Below are 18909 nucleotides of genomic sequence, written 5' to 3'. Positions count from 1 at the left end.
GGTTTAACAAGCTGGTTTCCTCAGACATCACACTTTTGCTCTCAGCTTATGCCCAATCAAAGGTATTACACAATAGCACGGGTGTCATTAAAAACAGGTTTGAAGGATGCCATTTGAGGGCTATCTATTCAACAACCAAAACAAACAGCACAATTATTTCCAACTTCCGGAGCTGGTGGGAACACTGAACCACATGGCAAATTGTGTAAGGTGTTTTTGTTTTTTGTTTTAAATGCAGCGAAATGCCCCTTCAGGAAACACTGTGACAAAATCCGTGTTTGCAAATGTATTGTGAGGGAAGGGCCACAAGCTCATTGGCAGAGCACAGCATCTGGGAGAGAGACTTTTGCCCAGGACTTTAGAGAGATGCTACCCCTCATCAAAGCATGCAGATTCTGAGCTGCACAATACAATGGTCTAGAGGCAGCTGTAATACTGCACTGCGCATAGTCTCTTGAAACTTATTTTTTGGGTGGGGTGGGGCAGGGCCAGATTTAGGTTTGATGAGGCCCTAAGCTACTGAAGGTAATATGGCCCTTTACATGTCCAGCTGTCCTCTCTCAACATCGTTGTTTTTTGTGTTGAATATATGCTAAATGGTAATTTATGCATGCAACCAGTCCATGCAGAATGTAGGCCCCCTATATATAGAAATGTGCAAAGCAGAGATATTTTAGGCAAAGCGGGGGGGGGGCCCATTACTTACATCATAGGAGCCTATACAACACAAAACACTGTTGCTGTATGTAGGTTTTATTTTATTTAACTTATATTTTGGAAATGTACATGCAGTTGTGTTTTTTTTCCCCTTTAATTTTTTTTTGAGCCCCCAAGAAAGTGGGGCCCTAAGCTGTAGCTTGTTTAGCTTATACGTAAACCCGGCAATGGGTGAGGAACAAACTTATTCACCAATTTCCTCCTCCTGACACGTCATTTATCAGGTCGCTCGCTTTCTGTCGGCCCACCCCAGAGCCAAGCAGCTCGGCTTTCCCTTCAGCTGCTGCTGCTGCAATGAGAAGCAGGCAGCACTCGCAGCTCGCGGGGCTAAAAAGCAGCAGGACTGCTGATAAAGAGACGCCTCCACCTCCAGGAAATGAGGTCGTGGTGGTGCTGAGGACACCTACCACTGAGTAATGGGCTGGTATATGTTACTACAGCCGCCGGGGAAATGCTCGGCCATCCCGCTGCGCACAGGCGTCCCGAGCCGCTCCGCGCGCGCCGCTGGTTCCTCCGCTGTTTATTTTAGACGCCGGGCTCTAGACGTAGCGTCCGTTCGCGCCCGCCTTTGGAAAGCCGCGCCGCTCGCTGATTGGACGGCAGCCGCGCGTTGCAACCTTCCATCGATCGCTGCGCCGGCTGATTGGGCCGCTCGAGCAAACCGCGCTGGGGGGGGGGGGCGGGGCGGGGCGGCCGCCGCTTCTCACGTCTGTTGCCACAGCATTCACCCGAAGCAGAAGCTGCGTTCGCTCCCACCCGCTGTGTGGCTCATAAATAAAGCAGCCGCCGTTTGGGGGGTAGTAAATTGCACTGAGCTCAATGGGACTGACTTCTGAGTGGGCTTGTATAAGGTTGGGTTGTGGGCCCTGTCCCTGGAGAAAATATTATTGTGAGTTGGACGGGGTTATTCTATAATAAGTATCTTCTTATCCCCGGAATTGTGGAGCCAACAAGAGTTAAAATCTAATAGAGGCAGAGGTGCCAACTTGAATAAACTTGTTGGTTGATCCAATGTATATGTAAAAGTAAAGGTAAAGGGACCCCTGACCATTAGGTCCAGTCGTGACTGACTCTGGGGTTGCGGTGCTCATCTCGCTTTATTGGCCGAGGGAGCCGGCATACACCTTCCGGGTCACGTGGCCAGCATGACTAAGCCACTTCTGGCAAACCAAAGCAGCACACGGAAATGCGGTTTACCTTCCCGCCGGAGCGGTACCTATTTATCTACTTGCACTTTGACATGCTTTCGAATGGCTAGGTTGGCAGGAGCTGGGACCGAGCAACGGGAGCTCACCCCGTCACGGGGATTCAAACTGCTGACCTTCTGATTAGCAAGCCCTAGGCTCTGTGGTTTAACCCACAACGCCACCCGCATCCCTAGTATGATTCCTTAATTCCCATAGTGTATTTCCATAACTGAAGTAACAAAATGCACCTTCTTCTCAAGTTAAGTGTGCTGAGGGGCATGTAAGCTGGCCCTATGCACATAACCACCCAATCCTATACATATACGTTTAGAAGTAAGCCCCAAGGAATTCAACCCAGCTCACTCCCAGGTAAGTGCTAATACTGGATTGCAGGCTAGATGCATTAGTATACCCAGTGCTTTTTTCTGGGGGTACACATATCCCTAAACATTTCGTGAATCTTTGTACTTTTGTCCATTTACTGTATTTATTTTTCCCGATTTGAACTATAAAATGGTGGTTTTCTTGAGTCAAAATGAGAGTACCCATAAACATTTCTTTTAGAAAAAAAGCAGTATACCATGGGATCAGGCTGTTATTTATACCCAGTGGGATTTAGTTCTGAGAAACGCTGTGGGTTAAACTACAGAGTCTAGGACTTACCAATCAGAAGGTCAGCGGTTCAAATCCCGTAACGGGGTGAGCTCCCGTTGCTCGGTTCCTGCTCCTGCCAACCTAACAGTTTGAAAGCAACGGGAGCTCACCCCGTTCAAATCGGGAAAAATAAATACAGTAAATGGACAAAAGTACAAAGATTCATGAAATGTTTAGGGATATGTGTACCCCCAGAAAAAAGCACTGGGTATACTAATGCATCTAGCCTGCAATCCAGTATTAGCACTTACCTGGGAGTGAGCTGGGTTGAATTCCTTGGGGCTTACTTCTAAACGTATATGTATAGGATTGGGTGGTTATGTGCATAGGGCCAGCTTACGTGCCCCTCAGCACACTTAACTTGAGAAGAAGGTGCATTTTGTTACTTCAGTTATGGAAATACACTATGGGAATTAAGGAATCATACTAGGGATGCGGGTGGCGTTGTGGGTTAAACCACAGAGCCTAGGGCTTGCTAATCAGAAGGTCAGCAGTTTGAATCCCCGTGACGGGGTGAGCTCCCGTTGCTCGGTCCCAGCTCCTGCCAACCTAGCCATTCGAAAGCATGTCAAAGTGCAAGTAGATAAATAGGTACCGCTCCGGCGGGAAGGTAAATGGTGTTTCCGTGCGCTGCTCTGGTTCGCCAGAAGCGGCTTAGTCATGCTGGCCACATGATCCGGAAGCTGACTGCAGACAAACGCCGGCTCCCTCGGCCTATAGAGCGAGATGAGTGCCGCAACCCCAGAGTTGTCCACGACTGGACCTAATGGTCAGGGTTACCTTTACCTTTACCTTTACTAGGCTCTGCAGGGGGCTGGGCTACTGCTTTCAGGCAGGATCACCAATTGTCATTGTAATTTGCTTTCCACCTTGGGAGGCATACAGTTCAATTGCGTTCCGAGTATATATGTTGGCATTTTGGAGGAGAATTTTCTGAACAGGGATTGAAGAATACAACATATGGCTATGTGCTGATTGCTGAAGTGCCATGGCAACCCACTGCTGTGTCATACATACATACCTAATAAAAGATAAAATAAAAGTTCTGGATTTTCTCTTACTTTTGCATAAATACGATCTATAATTACAATGTCTACATGGGCGTAGCCAAGGGGCGGGCAGCTCCCCCCCCCGTCAAGTAAAACAATAGAAATACTTAACTAACTGACTACTCACTTTGGTTCTGCCCCTCCCCAACAAAAGTCCTGCCCCACCAACAAAAATCCTGGCTATGCCCATGAATGTCTAGGTAACAGGACAGGCTTCGTTCCTCTTCCAACTGTATCACTAATGGCAATCCACTTTCCATATTAAGCCTAGCTCACATAGGATTTTTTCACCAGGGGGTGTTTCTGAAGTCTCCATGGCAAGGATAATGTGCAGGACCAGACAAGACATTTCAATGCCTGAAGCAGCAAATGGTGTGTCTCCTTTCACCCCGGTTAAGGTGCATGCTACCCAAATTATTTTGTCATCAGAAGCCAAAGACTCCCTTTCCTTAGCAGTTAAAACCACTATGAATAATAATTAAATTTGCTAACTGCTTCTCCTTTCAGTGTTGTCAAAATGGGCTTGCAAATGGTAGGGCCAGCTCCCACAATGGAGTACTGTACACACACAGAGAGCCATCATAATGAGAGGGTCTTTTGCTTATCGCAAAACAATGGATTGTTTGGGGGTGGAGGGGGTTTAAGAGCAAGCAATAAATCAGCTTGCAAAAAGGATTTAAAACAAAGGAAATTCCCTTGCTGTCAAATTATCAAAAGGAAAGCAGAAAGGAAGGCCACTTTGTCTCACGTGAAGATGAAGAGTTTAGATATTTAGTTGAACTTTGCTCTGTGTAGAGGCTATAAGCCTTGCTCTCCATGATGTATGTAGGCTTTGCCACTTCTTCCTTGGAGCCCCAACACAGGTAAAATGGGATAGTGATAGCAAAGCAGCAAAGTGGTAGTAGGAAAAGTGCAGTGGGAAGAAATTAAAGGGCACAGGAAAAGTAGTCCCTTGCTAGCATATTGCATGCAGTTGACAGGAAGCCTTTGCTAACTTGGTGCACTCCGGGTATTTTGGACTCTAACTCCCATAAGCCCCAGTCATTGCAGCAATGGTGACTGGAGCTAATGGGAGTTGTAGTCTCTAAGTAGGTGAAGGCTGACTTACCTGTTGCAGACCAAAGTTTATGGGAGGTTATTAGTTGAGCTGTTTCATTTAGCTTGCATATGTTACAATATGGATACACCAAAATATACAGTGGTACCTTGGGTTAAGTACTTAATTTGTTCCAGAGGTCTGTTCTTAACCTGAAACTGTTCTTAACCTGAAGCACCACTTTAGCTAAGGGGGCCTCCTGCTGCCGTTGCACCACCGCCACACAATTTCTGTTCTCATCCTGAAGCAAAGTTCTTAACCTGAGGTAATATTTCTGGGTTAGCAGAGTCTGTAACCTGAAACGTATGTAACCTGAAGTGTATGTAACCCGAGGTACCACTGTACTACTTTTTAAATATATTAGTTTTGATACTGTTAAGAGTGGTGATTTTTATTGTGTTCCCCCTTCTCCCTGCCCCTGGAAATCATCCATGTACTTATAAATGTTTGCTGCTCTGTGGAAGTGTTATGTATCTAACAACAACAACAGGATTTTTTTTTTATCATGCCAATATCTTAAGCTTCACAGAGGCATCGCTCTGTGGGAAGCATAATGTTTTTATACTACCTGGAGGCTGGTGCAAGCATATATTTCAGCGAGGGCATATGTTGTCAATATCTGGGTGTAGCAAAATGTACTGTTTGTGTTTTACATTTCTGTTGTGCTATTCTTTTTTTTTGTAAATTCATGGGATCATGAATCAAGGGTGGTATAAAAATACCTAAATAAAGAAACAAGTTCAGTTCCACAGAAAATAACTTTTGGTATTTATGATCTAGTTGTCGCAATTAATTCATCCAAGGAAACTTATCAAGTATCCACAGAGTCTGTTTTGATTCCAGCTAAGGCTCTCTTGATATGTTCAGTGAATACAGCGCAGCAATATTGCAAGCATTGGTGTGGCACTGAGACAAGAGTGGTCTAAACAGCAGAGGACAAGAGTACTGAAGACCGATGGACTCTACAGAAGATATTGAATGTATTAAGCCCCTGCTTCAATACAAGTACGGATGCCTAATCTCAAAGGTATGATTTGTGGGTAATGTCTATGAATAATGAAACTCTCAAGGGTTTTCTACATATGAATGGTGGTGCAGTTAAAATTCCTGTCTTTTCTGAACATATTTGCTTCCCCTTTTGGAACTTGGCCTAGTTTTGATGTTTCTCTTTGTGGTAACATAAAGTGAAGGCACTTCCAGACTCTTACTAATTTGGGGTGGGATTCACGTAAAATACCAGCAAATGCAGGTTACACAATTACAGCTGATTCATTGGGAGGTTTTGCACAACAATCCTGCTCCCCCCAAAGGATGGATTTTTTGCAATAAGTAAAGTCATAGGAAAATGTGATAGGAAAGGGTGAGATAACATTTTCTTTGACATAGTGCTATCTAATCTCTCTGAAAACAATAGGAATGAATGTTCAATGAACACATCACCTGGAAGCACCCTGAGAAAATGTTAATGTGGGTACAACACGTTCATTATAGCAAAATTTAATACATTTTTTAAAAAGGTTTCATTAAATGTGCATTCCAACTAGGTCATACTAACTGAGAGCATGTTTAAAAAGACTGTTTTTCCATGGGCATAGTTATGTTGGGGGGGCAGGCATTATGTTGGGGGGGGGCAGAACCTCAGTTAGTTAAGTATTTTTTTAATTTTATTTTACTCGATTTAGGGAAGGGGCAACTGCCTGGTCAACTCCATTCCACATTTCAATATTTTAATTTCTGCATTGCCATTTAATCACAGTTTAAAGGACGCAATGCTAACAATCTGCTTCCAATAGATGAAGCACTGAAGCAATCAAGATCTGTTTTCCTGCTCTTATTGCATGATTTGTACACGGGAAATAGAAATAGGGAAGAAATACCAGATTCTCCATTTATTCTGTTGGAACGCATGAGACTTGGAGAGGCTAGACAAAACACATTGCAGCCGATGACTGTCACAAATGCCTGGCTTCACCCAAACACCTTGCGCCACTCTGAATAAAAAATACAAGCAACTCGTCTGTTTTCTCGTTGCTTTTGCCCTAGAGAACTTCGTACAGAATGGCTTTACATTTTCAGTGTCAAAACTAGGCCAGATTCCAAAGGTACATTTTAATTGCACAATGTCAATAGTCAGGTCTCAGGCTTTTGTGTTCAGGCATAAACTAACACGGCAATCCCCTATTGCCAGAGGTTCCCAGACTGTGATCTGCAGACCACAAGCAGCCTGTGAGCTTCATTCAGGTGATCTGCAATTACTACATTCCTTTTTTAAAAGTTCTTTGGTTCCACTTTTCCTTGTACATTCAAGGTAACTAACAACAGATGTAATACAATGCAGTAGAAACCAGTAAGTTCTATATTTTGACTCTGTGTGCTCCAAATGAGGTTGCCCAACTGTGCATGTGCAGTGCAGACTGAAACATACACACCACCGCTTAACTGTGTATTTCGGTTTTAAACCGGACGCAAGCTGGTTTGAAAGGAAATGCATCAAACAACAGTGTTTCTCAAAAAGCTACGAGATACAGATGGATTGTGGTTCATGTCATGTGTACTTGACTTTAAACACCAGAGGTGGAAGCGTGCTGGAGCCAGCGTAAATGGTAATGTGTACACAGCCTTTGTGTCTCAAAAACATCTTTCAACATCCTTTCTTCCTTCATAGTTGTATATCAGGGATGGGGAGCCCATGACCCTCTAGATATTAGACTACATACAGACTGTGGCTGATGGGGAACCCAACAGCTTCCAGAGGTCCATGGGTTAACCACCACTATGTAGATGGCCACAGGTTCTCTATCCTTGCTGTAAATGACCTGGATTCACTTTTGTAATCCCCACCCCCATTTATTTCCAGATTATGTTTACTGCTGCTGAGTTGGGAGTATTTGACCTTCTTTTGGAATCAGGCAAACCCATGCCATCAACAACTATTGCTGAACGTCTGGGCACCAGCTTCACTGGGATGGAGAGGCTGCTGGATACCTGTGTGGGCTTAAAGCTCCTGCGAGTGGAGAGGACGGGCAGCCAAGGTAACCACATTGGAAGGAGGAAGCAACTCAAGTTGTTTCAAAATTCTGACTCACTTGTAGCTGAAGATGACTGTTTTCAGCCATCTTATCTGCTAAAGTGTACAATGGTGCCATTAGTTCCATAACTGGAAGCAAATGAAGTCATGAACATTGCCATCTAAATAAGGGAAACACCTAAGAACCTAGAGACGCAGGAAGCTAATAATAATAATAATAATAATTTATTATTTATACCCCGCCCATCTGGCTGAGTTTCCCCAGCCACTCTGGGCAGCTCCCAATCAAGTGTTAAAAAAATACAGCATTAAATATTAAAAACTTCCCTTCAGATGTCTTTTAAAGATAGGATAGCTGCTTATTTCCTTCACATCTGAAGGGAGGGTGTTCCACAGGGTGGGCGCCACTACCGAGAAGGCCCTCTGTCTGGTTCCCTGTAACCTCACTTCTCGCAATGAGGGAACCGCCAGAAGGCCTCGGCGCTGGAACTCAGTGTCCGGGCTGAACGATGGGGGTGGAGACGCTCCTTCAGGTATACAGGACCGAGGCCGTTTAGGGCTTTAAAGGTCAGCACCAACACTTTGAATTGTGCTCGGAAACGTACTGGGAGCCAATACAGATCTCTCAGGACGGTGTTATGTGGTCCTAGCGGCCACTCCCAGTCACCAGTCTAGCTGCTGCATTCTGGATTAATTGCAGTTTCCGGGTCACCTTCAAAGGTAGCCCCACATAGAGTGCATTGCAGCAGTCCAAGCAGGAGATAACTAGAGCATGCACCACTCTGGCAAGACAGTCTGTGGGCAGGTAGGATCTTAGCCTGCGTACCAGGTGGAGATGGTAGACAGCCACCCTGGACACAGAATTAACCTGCACCTCCATGGACAGCTGTGAGTCCAAAATAACTCCCAGGCTGCGCACCTGGTCCTTCAGGGGCACAGTTACCCCATTCAGGACCAGGGAATCCCCCACCCCCGCCCACCCCCTGTCCCCCAAAACCAGTACTTCTGTCCTGTCAGGATTCAACCTCAGCTAACATTGGTCTATCTAGCTCAGTATTGTCTCCACTCTGACTGGTAGTGGTTCTTCAGGGTTTCAGACGGGGTCTTTCCCAGGAGGGCTCGTGAAAGGGGTGCACATGCCAGCAGGGCCCCCCAGACTTTTTTAAAAAGGAAAACCAGACTTTTCTGAAGAAAGTTAGAGCACAAAATGCAGAGGTAGCTCTAATGCTTCAGCACTTGGCAGGCAGCACCATTGCTGAGGATGCTTGATTACTTAATCACTGTTATTATCAGAGGCAGGAATGTTGAGCACCCCCACCTGGGACTCTCCTAGAGTAGCAGAAGACAGAGGAGGAGGCAGGAGCAGGAGGATGTTTGTTAAAGCTCTGCCTGGAAGCACCTTGAAACACAAAGCACTCTCCGGCTAAAATCTAAGTTGTATTGTCTTAAATAATAAGCTTTTGAGCTCACCCATTAGGAAATGAAATGGAAATAAATGTCATCACAATTATAGCTAATGAACTTGATGCTTTGCTCTTTTCTGAAGAATTACTAGTTTGTGTAGGAAAGGGATGTTCACTTGGCTTCATCTTACTACTTTCAGGGCTTTAGATCGTTTATTTGTGAGTTGTTGCTTCAGACATTTTGTTCACACAGTTGCAGTTAGGGAGGAAAACTTGCCTTCTGCAAAGGTGTGAAAACATTGATTTCTTTGTTCCCTTCTATCAGCTCTTTATGGAAGCACAGATTTTTCCAATCTCTACCTTGCTGAATCGAGCCCAAAGTCTCAGTATCATCATATGATGTTCTTCTCCGAAATCACATTTCCGAATTTGAACTACTTGACAGATGCAGTGAGGTAAGGGGTGTGTGTGTCTAGCTCTGTGTACTCATGTAGAAAATGGCTCTTTGCAATGAAATGCTGAACTGCCTTTGGAAGATGATTGCCATGAGGAACGTCAAGATGCCAACTGTTGAAAGTGATAAAGCTAAGACTGTGTTGACATTTTTAGCTTAAAATGCATCTAAGTTGTTCTTTTTCTCAATTCAGATAAAAGCTGGTTTGGGAAAGAACCCTGTGATTTTTACAGCTACAGTTTAAAAGTGTTACTCGGATTCTGGTCTCTGGCTGTTTCTGGACTCCAACTCCCATCTTTCCTTGCTAGCAAGACCAGTGGTCCGGGATGATGGGAACTATAGTCCCAAAATAACTGGCAACCCAAGTCTGGGAAGCACTGGTTTAAAACAATACATGTAATTGTTTGTGCAATGTATTCTGTTTTCAGGTGGTGGTGGGAACATCTGGAATTTACTTTGGTCATCATGTTACCTAATTTTCACTCAATTAAAACAAATGTTCTGTTTCAGGCAAGGAAAAAGCCCGGTTGGGAAAATATATGGCGATTCATCTGACAATTTATTTGATGTCCTTTTTAGGTAAAAGAAGGGTTTTTTTTTAGAGGCGGGAGTTCTTACCTTTTAGGGAATGGGTGTTTGCGTGGACAGGCGGCCCCCAACCCGAGGCGGCCCCCAAGCAGAATAATGCCTCAAGACAACGTGCTATGGGATTAAAACTGGCCACAACTTTATTAAGTTCCAGATGTAGGGAGACCTTGGCTCAGGCATTGGGCGTTTATCCTTCCCAGTCCCCAGCCGGGGATCTGGGAGACATCAGGGTTATCCAGAATATGTGGGGATTGGGCTGGCTCTGGAGAACATATGTTCAAGCAGAGAGCCAGCCCCCCGTTTCGCTGCCGTTGGAGGGAAGAGCAATGACAACCTCTCGGCATATGGCCAATGCCTCCCCTCAACGGGGAACCCTGGTATCACCGCCGCAAGGGGGGTGTGGGTCACTGGTTCATGTCCCCCCCCCCCATTTAGGAAGATAGACTAAAGGATTCCGCCCAAGGCCTGAAACTGCCAAAGTTGTGACGTTTTGCTACGGAAAAGGCAAAACCTGCCAGTGCAGGAAAATTCCTTTCTGGCCCTGATGTAGCAGCGCCTGCGTACCTGTGGAGAAGAGGTTAACCTGCAAAAGAAGACTTAACTGAGGGAGGGCAGGGTGGGAGAAGCTCTGAAGCCAACTGACGCTTCGCAGGTAGGATTCACCTTCTGTTGTGTGGGCAGAGTGGTCCCTCCCCTTACCTGGCCGATCCCCTGGCAACGCCTCCCCAGGCGGGATTGGACGATTGGCTGAGGTAGGCGGAGACCTCCAGGTATCCAGCCTGGGGAGGATGAAGCCAGCCTGAACTACTAGGAGTCACACTGGGATCTGGGGGGCTGCGCATGACCATGCAAAAGGTGGCCATTTGATGTGGGGAATGGTCATTCTTGTCAGACTGAACAATTGTGCAGTTGTAGGAAACATCTCTGGGAATGTGCATACAATCCAGACATTTGAAAGGGTACCAGACGGCCCCCATAGCCCCCCTTTCTAGCATTTTTAGTATTTCTCCAGCAATGCTGGGAACAATGTTTTCAGTGGCCTTTGCCTGGGATTTGCACATCCTGGGCCAATTCTGGTTGGATTTCAATCACAACTGGTTAGAGCACTTCAGTCACCCAGACACCATGGGACCGGATACCATGGGTCTTGCAGATGACCTATTTATTGAGCACTTCGGTTGTTAGGAGCATACCTGTTTGTCTGGCTGTGGGGAGATTACCGTATTTTTTGCTCTATAAGACTCACTTTTTCCCTCCTAAAAAGTAAGGGGAAATGTGTGTGCATCCTTATGGAGCGAATGCAGACTGCGCAGCTATAACAGAAGCCAGAACAGCGAGAGGGATCGCTGCTTTCGCTGCGCAGCAATCCCTCTCGCTGTTCTGACTTCTGAGATTCAGAATATTTTTTTTCTTGTTTTCCTCCTCCAAAAACTAGGTGCGTCTTATAGAGCGAAAAATACAGCATTTGACAATGAACATTCTTCCTGCATCCTTCCTGATTTTCTTGCAGGCTGTTCATACATCCTTCCAGATAATCAGGTTATTCCTTCCACACATTTCAGTTTATTTCCCCATCATTTTCCAAACTTAAAAAAAAAATCAGTTCCTTTTTTAAAGTGGGTCTGTTGCACTGGAGCGTCTTATTTCGTTTTAATTCCTTAAAACTGAATTTCCCAGTATGCTCTTCAGTCCCTCCTGTAAAACAATGACAGTCTAGAAGTGGCAATAAGTCATATATCGCTTCAGGCAAAGAATTTCCTGAAATCATTCCTTCCAGCACAGCAGATGACAGAGCAACTGGGGCTTTGTGGTGTTTGCCCAGAGCATGACTGTGTGATTGAGAGTCAAGCCCTAAATTACAAATCAGGCTGCACGTGGGTATTGTTTCCGCTTACCTGCCAAAGTCATTTTGAATCTACAGGTCAGAGGTCGAGATGAAAAGGTTCTCTCACAGCATGAATTCCAATTGGCATCTGTGGGGCAGAGATTTGATGGCTGCCTTCAATCTTTCTCACTTCCCACTCATTTGCGATTTGGGAGGTGAGTTCCAGACAGGAGCAAGCTGAAAAGGCCTCATCTGTCTTTCTTTTTCTGCCTGTCAACGTCATGTGGGTGTCTCGTGGGTGCCCTATTCTGGTACAGTTTAGCCATTAACAGCAAAAAGATTCAAAACAAGACCACAAAAATTCCAAAGATGGGTGATAACAAGAAGGAACATATTATTTCTGCTCTCCTGTTGAAAACATCCTTCAGTGGTATTACTCTATTTGCCTCCCAGCTGTTTTCCTCTATTAGTTTTCATATGTCAGGACATGTTGAGTAATTTTTTTGGTCAAGTTTATCCTCTTGTCCTGCAGCGTTCTTCTCCTTGACTATCTGTTTTGAATCTGTTCATTCTAACCTAGTATTTCGCAAACTTGGGTCCCCAGCTGTTTTTGGATTACAACTCCCATCATCCCTAGCTAGAAAGACCAGTGGTTAGGGATGATGGGAATTGTAGTCCAAAAACAGCTGGAGACCAAAGTTTGGGAAACACTGGCTCTGTCTCCTCCCCAAACTTGACATCGAGGGTTATCCTTGCTAATCATTTCTGCCTATCCTTATTCTACCTGCAGTCTTTCCCCCCGCCCTCCTTGTACGCAATGAATTGTGGTTGCTTTCCAATGGCAATATCCTAATCTTGTAGTTTAATTTTGAAATATTCTATTCTATGCTATGCTACTCCAAGTAATTGTGTTATGGTGGGCGGGGGGGAGGATATGGATGCCATAAATAAATAATAAAATATTGCTCCACTGTATTGTGTTTACATATTTTGATCTGCTTATATCCTGAATAATCTGTGGCACAAGTTCAATCCTGTCAAATCCCTGAAGCTACTCAGGTGGTGACGTGTGTCCCTGCCCATGAAACGGTTGGAGAGGCACTTACCTGAGGTGATGTCCTGATATTTTAAACAGGAGTGTTTGAAAGAAGCTTTGAGATGCACAGAGGTTTTCATTTTTGTTTTTCCTTGTTCTCCCTTGAAGGAAGTGGCTGCGGCTTGGCTAAAGAATGCATTGCATTGTATCCAAACTCTACGGTGACCATTTTCGACTTACCCAACGTAGTGGAAATGGCAAAGAAGCATTTCGTATCCCCAGAAGAACACCGGATTACTTTCCATGAGGGTAACTGTGGTTTGTTCTGATGTGTCATTACCAGGAATACCATGTCCTAGGGGCTGAGCCCTCCCCTCCCCATATTTTTGGGGAGGGGGCCGGGATTCTCCCATGTTCAAAGGAGGAGGAGGAGGAGGAGGAGGAAGGAAAGAAGAAGAAGAGTTTGGATTTGATATCCCGCTTTATCACTACCCGAACGAGTCTCAAAGTGGCTAACGTTCTCCTTTCCCTTCCTCCCCCACAACAAACACTCTGTGAGGTGAGTGAGGCTGAGAGACTTCAGAGAAGTGTGACTAGCCCAAGGTCACCCAGCAGCTGCAGGTGGAAGAGCGGAGACGCGAACCCGGTTCCCCAGATTACGAGTCTACCGCTCTTAACCACTACACCACACTGGCTCAGGTAGAGGAGGAGGTGGAGACGGAGGAGGCTAAGCACTGCACAGCTCCAATTCCTTCTCCTCCTCTACCTGTTGCGGAGAGGAAGGAGCAGAGAACCAGTCATGGTGGTAGGAAGAGGAGGAGGACCCCCCCCCAGACATTGAAGCTGCACTGCCACCATGTTTGGCTCCTCCGCGGCTCCTCCCAATGTCTTGACATCACACGTGCAACGTTGGGACATTGCCCCCTCCATTCTTGCTCGCTTAGGTGCCAACTCCCTGGGACCTTGGGTGCCCAAGCACCCACAAAATTACCCATGAAGGGACTGGGCACCCACAAATTTCAGTGCCAGGGCCAAGCTGACACTCCTGTTCCCTCAAATGTTGGCGCCTCAGATCATTAGATCATCTTGGAAAGGAAAGGAGGTATGGGTAGACCTAAAACATCCCATACCTTATTATTCACCTACTAGAGAGTAAAATGGATTCAGAACAAAATCCAAGTGTGGTTGTGCTTTGAGCGGTGAATTCTGCTTCATAATTCTGCTTATTCCTTTGTGTTAGATAATAGTCATATCCATGCCTTACATTTAAATCTCTCTTTACCACTCTAACAGTCAAAGAGTCCTGGGAGCTTAGTTTGTTCAGGCTGCTGACCTTACATAACTACAGTTCCCAGCACTCTTAGCAAACTGTGGCGCCCAGAACTCTTTGAGGGGAAGAATGTCCTTTGAATGTGCCTTGAAGTTACGGTGTGTAAAAAGCCTTAGAAATCAAGAATGACATATTCTGCTGGCACCAGATTTATAATCAGGGTATTTTTGAAGGGTAGAGCTCAACTATTTAATTGAACCCCTTGCTTTAATTTACCATCTGCCCATTTTATTACAGGGAATTTTTTTAAAGACCCAATTCCGGAAGCTGACCTCTATATTTTGGCTAGGATCCTGCATGACTGGGACGACGAGAAGTGTGTGCAGCTGTTAACCAGACTCCACAAGGCCTGCAAGCCTGGTACGTGTGTTTATACGGCAGGACTGGCCAAAACTGCAGCTGTGGTGGACAACAAGTGCATACCCTCCAACATTTCTCTGATGAAAATAGGGACGTCCCATTCCATAACGATAATTTTACTATTTATACCCCACACATCTTACTGGGTTGCCCAAGCAACTCTGAGAAGCTTTGAATATATAAAAAGGTAAAGGTACCCCTGCCCGTACGGGCCAGTCATGACTGACTCTGGGGTTGCGCGCTCATCTCGCTCTATAGGCCGAGGGAGCCGGCGTTTGTCCGCAGACAGCTTCCAGGTTATGTGGCCAGCATGACTAAGCTGCTTCTGGCGAACCAGAGCAGCACACGGAAACGCCATTTACCTTCCCACCGGAGCGGTCCCTATTTATCTACTTGCACATGACGTGCTTTCGAACTGCTAGATTGGCAGGAGCAGGGACCGAGCAACGGGAGCTCACCCCATCGCGGGAATTCGAACTGCCGACCTTCTGATCGGCAAGTCCTAGGCTCTGTGGTTTAACCCACAGCGCCACCCGCGTCCCTTTTTGAATATATATATAATAACATAATAAAACATTAAACATAAAAACCCTTCTGTATACAGGATTGCCTTCCGATGGCTATGGGGTTGGATAACTCCATACCCACCAACATTTCTCCAATGAAAATAGGGACGTCCTAAAGAAAAGTGGGACATTCTGGGATCAAATCAGAAACCAGGACAGCTTCTCTAAATCAGGGGCGTCCCTGGAAAATAGGGACACTTGGAGGGTCTGTTAGTGAGCCAGAGCTCACTGTATGCATTGCCTACAGAAAGATTTTAAAACATGTCTTGGATTGGGTCAAGGTTGGGGTTTCATTTGTAGGTGCTTTGAGTGTCCTGGATGAACAGAAAAAGTGGGACTGAAATGTTTTCAAAAATAAATGTAGAGTATGGCCAAAAGTTGGGAAACATGTATGTGCACAGTCATGGCTTGGGCCTTGGAACAGATAGCCCCGTTCAAGTCCTAGCTATTCTGAGCAGTCCAGAGACCAGAGGCCTCAATCATTAACTCATCTGTTCTGGGTCTCTAAATTCTAGCAGACACATTGGCAGCTACAGTGAGATCTCAATGCTTCTGATTATTTTCTGGTGCTTGACGCTCCATCCTGCTACCAGTCTGCAACTATAGACCATTGGCTCCTCCAGCCCAGGATAAGAAAATACCAATAAGAAGATCTGGGACTTGTAGCTTATGATGATGATGATTTTATTATTTATACCCCGCCCATCTGGCTAGGTTTCCCCAGCCACTCTGGAGAGAGTGTATATACCATAGGGAGGCATCATGTCTCCCTCTGTAGCTCATACTCCTCAATGCCTTCTTTGCCTCAGTCTTCTCCGATAAAGAAAACAATGCCTGACCTGAAGAATTTGGAGCAAATGATTCAGCAGAGGAAACACAGCCCAGAATAACTAAGGAGATAGTACAAGAATACTTGGCTAGTCTAGATGTATTCAAGTCTCCAGGGCCAGATGAACTGCATCCAAGAGTATTAAAAGAATTGGCAGATGTGATCTCAGAACCACTGGCAGTCATCTTTGAGAATTCCTGGAGAACAGGCGAAGTCCCGGCAGACTGGAGGAGGGCAAATGTTGTCCCTATTTTCAAAAAGGGGAAAAGAGAGGACCCAAATAATTACCGCCCAGTCAGTCTGACATCAATACCAGGGAAGATTCTGGAGCAGATCATTAAGCAAACAGTCTGTGAGCACCTAGAAAGGAATGCTGTGATCACCAATAGTCAGCATGGATTTCTGAAAAATAAGTCATGTCAGACTAAGCTGATCTGGTTTTTTGACAGAATTACAAGCCTGGTAGATGAAGGGAACGCAGTGGATGTAGCCTACCTTGATTTCAGCAAGGCATTTGACAAGGTGCCCCATGATATTCTTGTAAAGAAGCTGGTAAAATGCGGTCTTGACTATGCTACCACTCAGTGGATTTGTAACTGGCTGACTGACCGAACCCAAAGGGTGCTCATCAATGGTTCCTCTTCATCCTGGAGAAGAGTGACTAGTGGGGTGCCACAGGGTTCTGTCTTGGGCCTGGTCTTATTCAACATCTTTATCAACGACTTGGATGATGGACTCAAGGGCATCCTGATCAAATTTGCAGATGACACCAAACTGGGAGGGGTGGCTAACACCCCAGAGGACAGGATCACACTTCAAAACGACCTTGACAGATTAGAGAACTGGGCCAAAACAAACAAGATGAATTTTAACAGGGAGAAATGTAAAGTATTGCACTTGGGCAAAAAAAATGAGAGGCACAAATACAAGATGGGTGACACCTGGCTTGAGAGCAGTACATGTGAAAAGGATCTAGGAGTCTTGGTTGACCACAAACTTGACATGAGCCAACAGTGTGACGCGGCAGCTAAAAAAGCCAATGCAATTCTGGGCTGCATCAATAGGAGTCTAGCATCTAGATCAAGGGAAGTAATAGTGCCACTGTATTCTGCTCTGGTCAGACCTCACCTGGAGTACTGTGTCCAGTTCTGGGCACCACAGTTCAAGAAGGACACTGACAAACTGGAACGTGTCCAGAGGAGGGCAACCAAAATGGTCAAAGGCCTGGAAACGATGCCTTATGAGGAACGGCTAAGGGAGCTGGGCATGTTTAGCCTGGAGAAGAGGAGGTTAAGGGGTGATATGATAGCCATGTTCAAATATATAAAAGGATGTCACATAGAGGAGGGAGAAAGGTTGTTTTCTGCTGCTCCAGAGAAGCGGACACGGAGCAATGGTTCCAAACTACAAGAAAGAAGATTCCACCTAAACATTAGGAAGAACTTCCTGACAGTAAGAGCTGTTTGACAGTGGAATTTGCTGCCAAGGAGTGTGGTGGAGTCTCCTCCTTTGGAGGTCTTTAAGCAGAGGCTTGACAACCATATGTCAGGAGTGCTCTGATGGTGTTTCCTGCTTGGCAGGGGGTTGGACTCGATGGCCCTTGTGGTCTCTTCCAACTCTATGATTCTATGATACTACAAATCTCAGCATTTGCTGCATAAGTGCATTCTTTCTCTTATAAAAGAGCACCTCCACCAAGATCTGACTAGAATGTCACTTCTGTATCAGGGAATTAAGTTTGTGCTGTTAAGGTTTTTCTCACGGTAACAAGGTTCCTGTTTCATTTGTGCCACCCCTGCCCATGTGTGTTCCTAAGCTAGGAACTCAAGGTGAATAGTTGTAGCAACTTGCATTATCAGAATTCAGTGGCTATAGAAATTGCTGCACCTATTCTGAGCACATTTCAGGCAGGCTACTGGAGCGAAAGTGGTGGGGAAAAGGACATTCTATGAATTATAATTCACAGCCTGCTTTGGTTGCCACATAGATCTTCCATTTTTATACAGTAGGGCCACTCAAGGTTAAACTGCTTTTCGTTTGACTTGAGCTTCTGATCCCAGGATGCTTGGAAAGATGAAGCCGAGCTCTTTGAACATGCTGTCTCAAAAGAAGTAATGGTCTATCTTTGGTTTCCCTAACTTAATGAAATATACTTTGAAACAGGTGGTGGAGTGTTAGTGGTGGAAATAGTTCTCAACGAGGACAAAAGTGGGCCATTGGAAGCACACCTCCAATCCATGTTGATGTTGCTTCATACCGAAGGAAAAGAGCGAACCCCTTCAGAGTACAATGCGCTCTTCAGTGCTGCTGGCTTCAAGGAGTTTCAGCTAAAGAAATGCCAACTCTATGATGCCATTTTAGGAAGAAAATAATGTTTCCCCTGCATCATTCTTGTGCGTTGTCCAGAGAATGCTAGAACAATAAAACTTGTTGTTATATCATCTATTTATCTTTCGGCTGTAAACACCAGTTTATTTCAGAACACCAAACATGACACTTTTTACTTCATAAACTCCAAGGTCCCTTGCAGTAGAGTTTGAATATCAAGATACAGTGGTACCTCAGGTTAAGTACTTAATTCGTTCCGGAGGTCCGTACTTAACCTGAAACTGTTCTTAACCTGAAGCACCACTTTAGCTAAAGGGGCCTCCTGCTGCTGCTGCGCCGCTGGAGCCCAATTTCTGTTCTTATCCTGAAGCAAAGTTCTTAACCTGAAGCACTGTTTCTGGGTTAGCGGAGTGTGTAACCTGAAGCGTATGTAACCTGAAGCGTATGTAACCCGAGGTA

General features: G+C 45.4%; 2 protein-coding genes across 3 annotated transcripts in view; one reads left to right on the top strand and one right to left on the bottom strand.

The window, feature by feature from the left end:
* The window catches only part of RFX8 (regulatory factor X8), a 34070-nt gene extending 32713 nt beyond the window's left edge, over nt 1-1357 (bottom strand). Inside the window, exon 1 of one of the 2 annotated variants that reach the window (XM_083610717.1) lies at nt 1125-1357. In XM_083610717.1, the coding sequence (XP_083466843.1) occupies nt 1125-1180 (56 nt within the window). In that variant the 5' untranslated portion in view covers nt 1181-1357. The remainder of the gene's footprint in view (nt 1-1124) is intronic. The other variant, XM_083610716.1, reaches the window with a different exon arrangement.
* A 4281-nt stretch (nt 1358-5638) lies between these two features.
* LOC310761190 (acetylserotonin O-methyltransferase-like) lies at nt 5639-18531 on the top strand. The gene is made up of 8 exons (XM_083610971.1): nt 5639-5730; nt 7561-7735; nt 9460-9589; nt 10099-10167; nt 12098-12216; nt 13206-13346; nt 14605-14727; nt 18286-18531. The coding sequence occupies exons 1-8, from the start codon at nt 5659-5661 to the stop codon at nt 18492-18494; spliced, it is 1038 nt and encodes a 345-aa protein (XP_083467097.1). The 5' UTR covers nt 5639-5658; the 3' UTR covers nt 18495-18531.
* The last annotated feature ends 378 nt before the right edge of the window (nt 18532-18909 follow it).

This window comes from Podarcis filfolensis, assembly GCF_964270895.1.
Source record: "Podarcis filfolensis genome assembly, chromosome: 4".
In the NCBI taxonomy this organism is placed as follows: domain Eukaryota; kingdom Metazoa; phylum Chordata; class Lepidosauria; order Squamata; family Lacertidae; genus Podarcis; species Podarcis filfolensis.
Note: the sequence above shows the minus strand (reverse complement) of the source record. Positions and strands in the feature narration are given on the sequence as shown.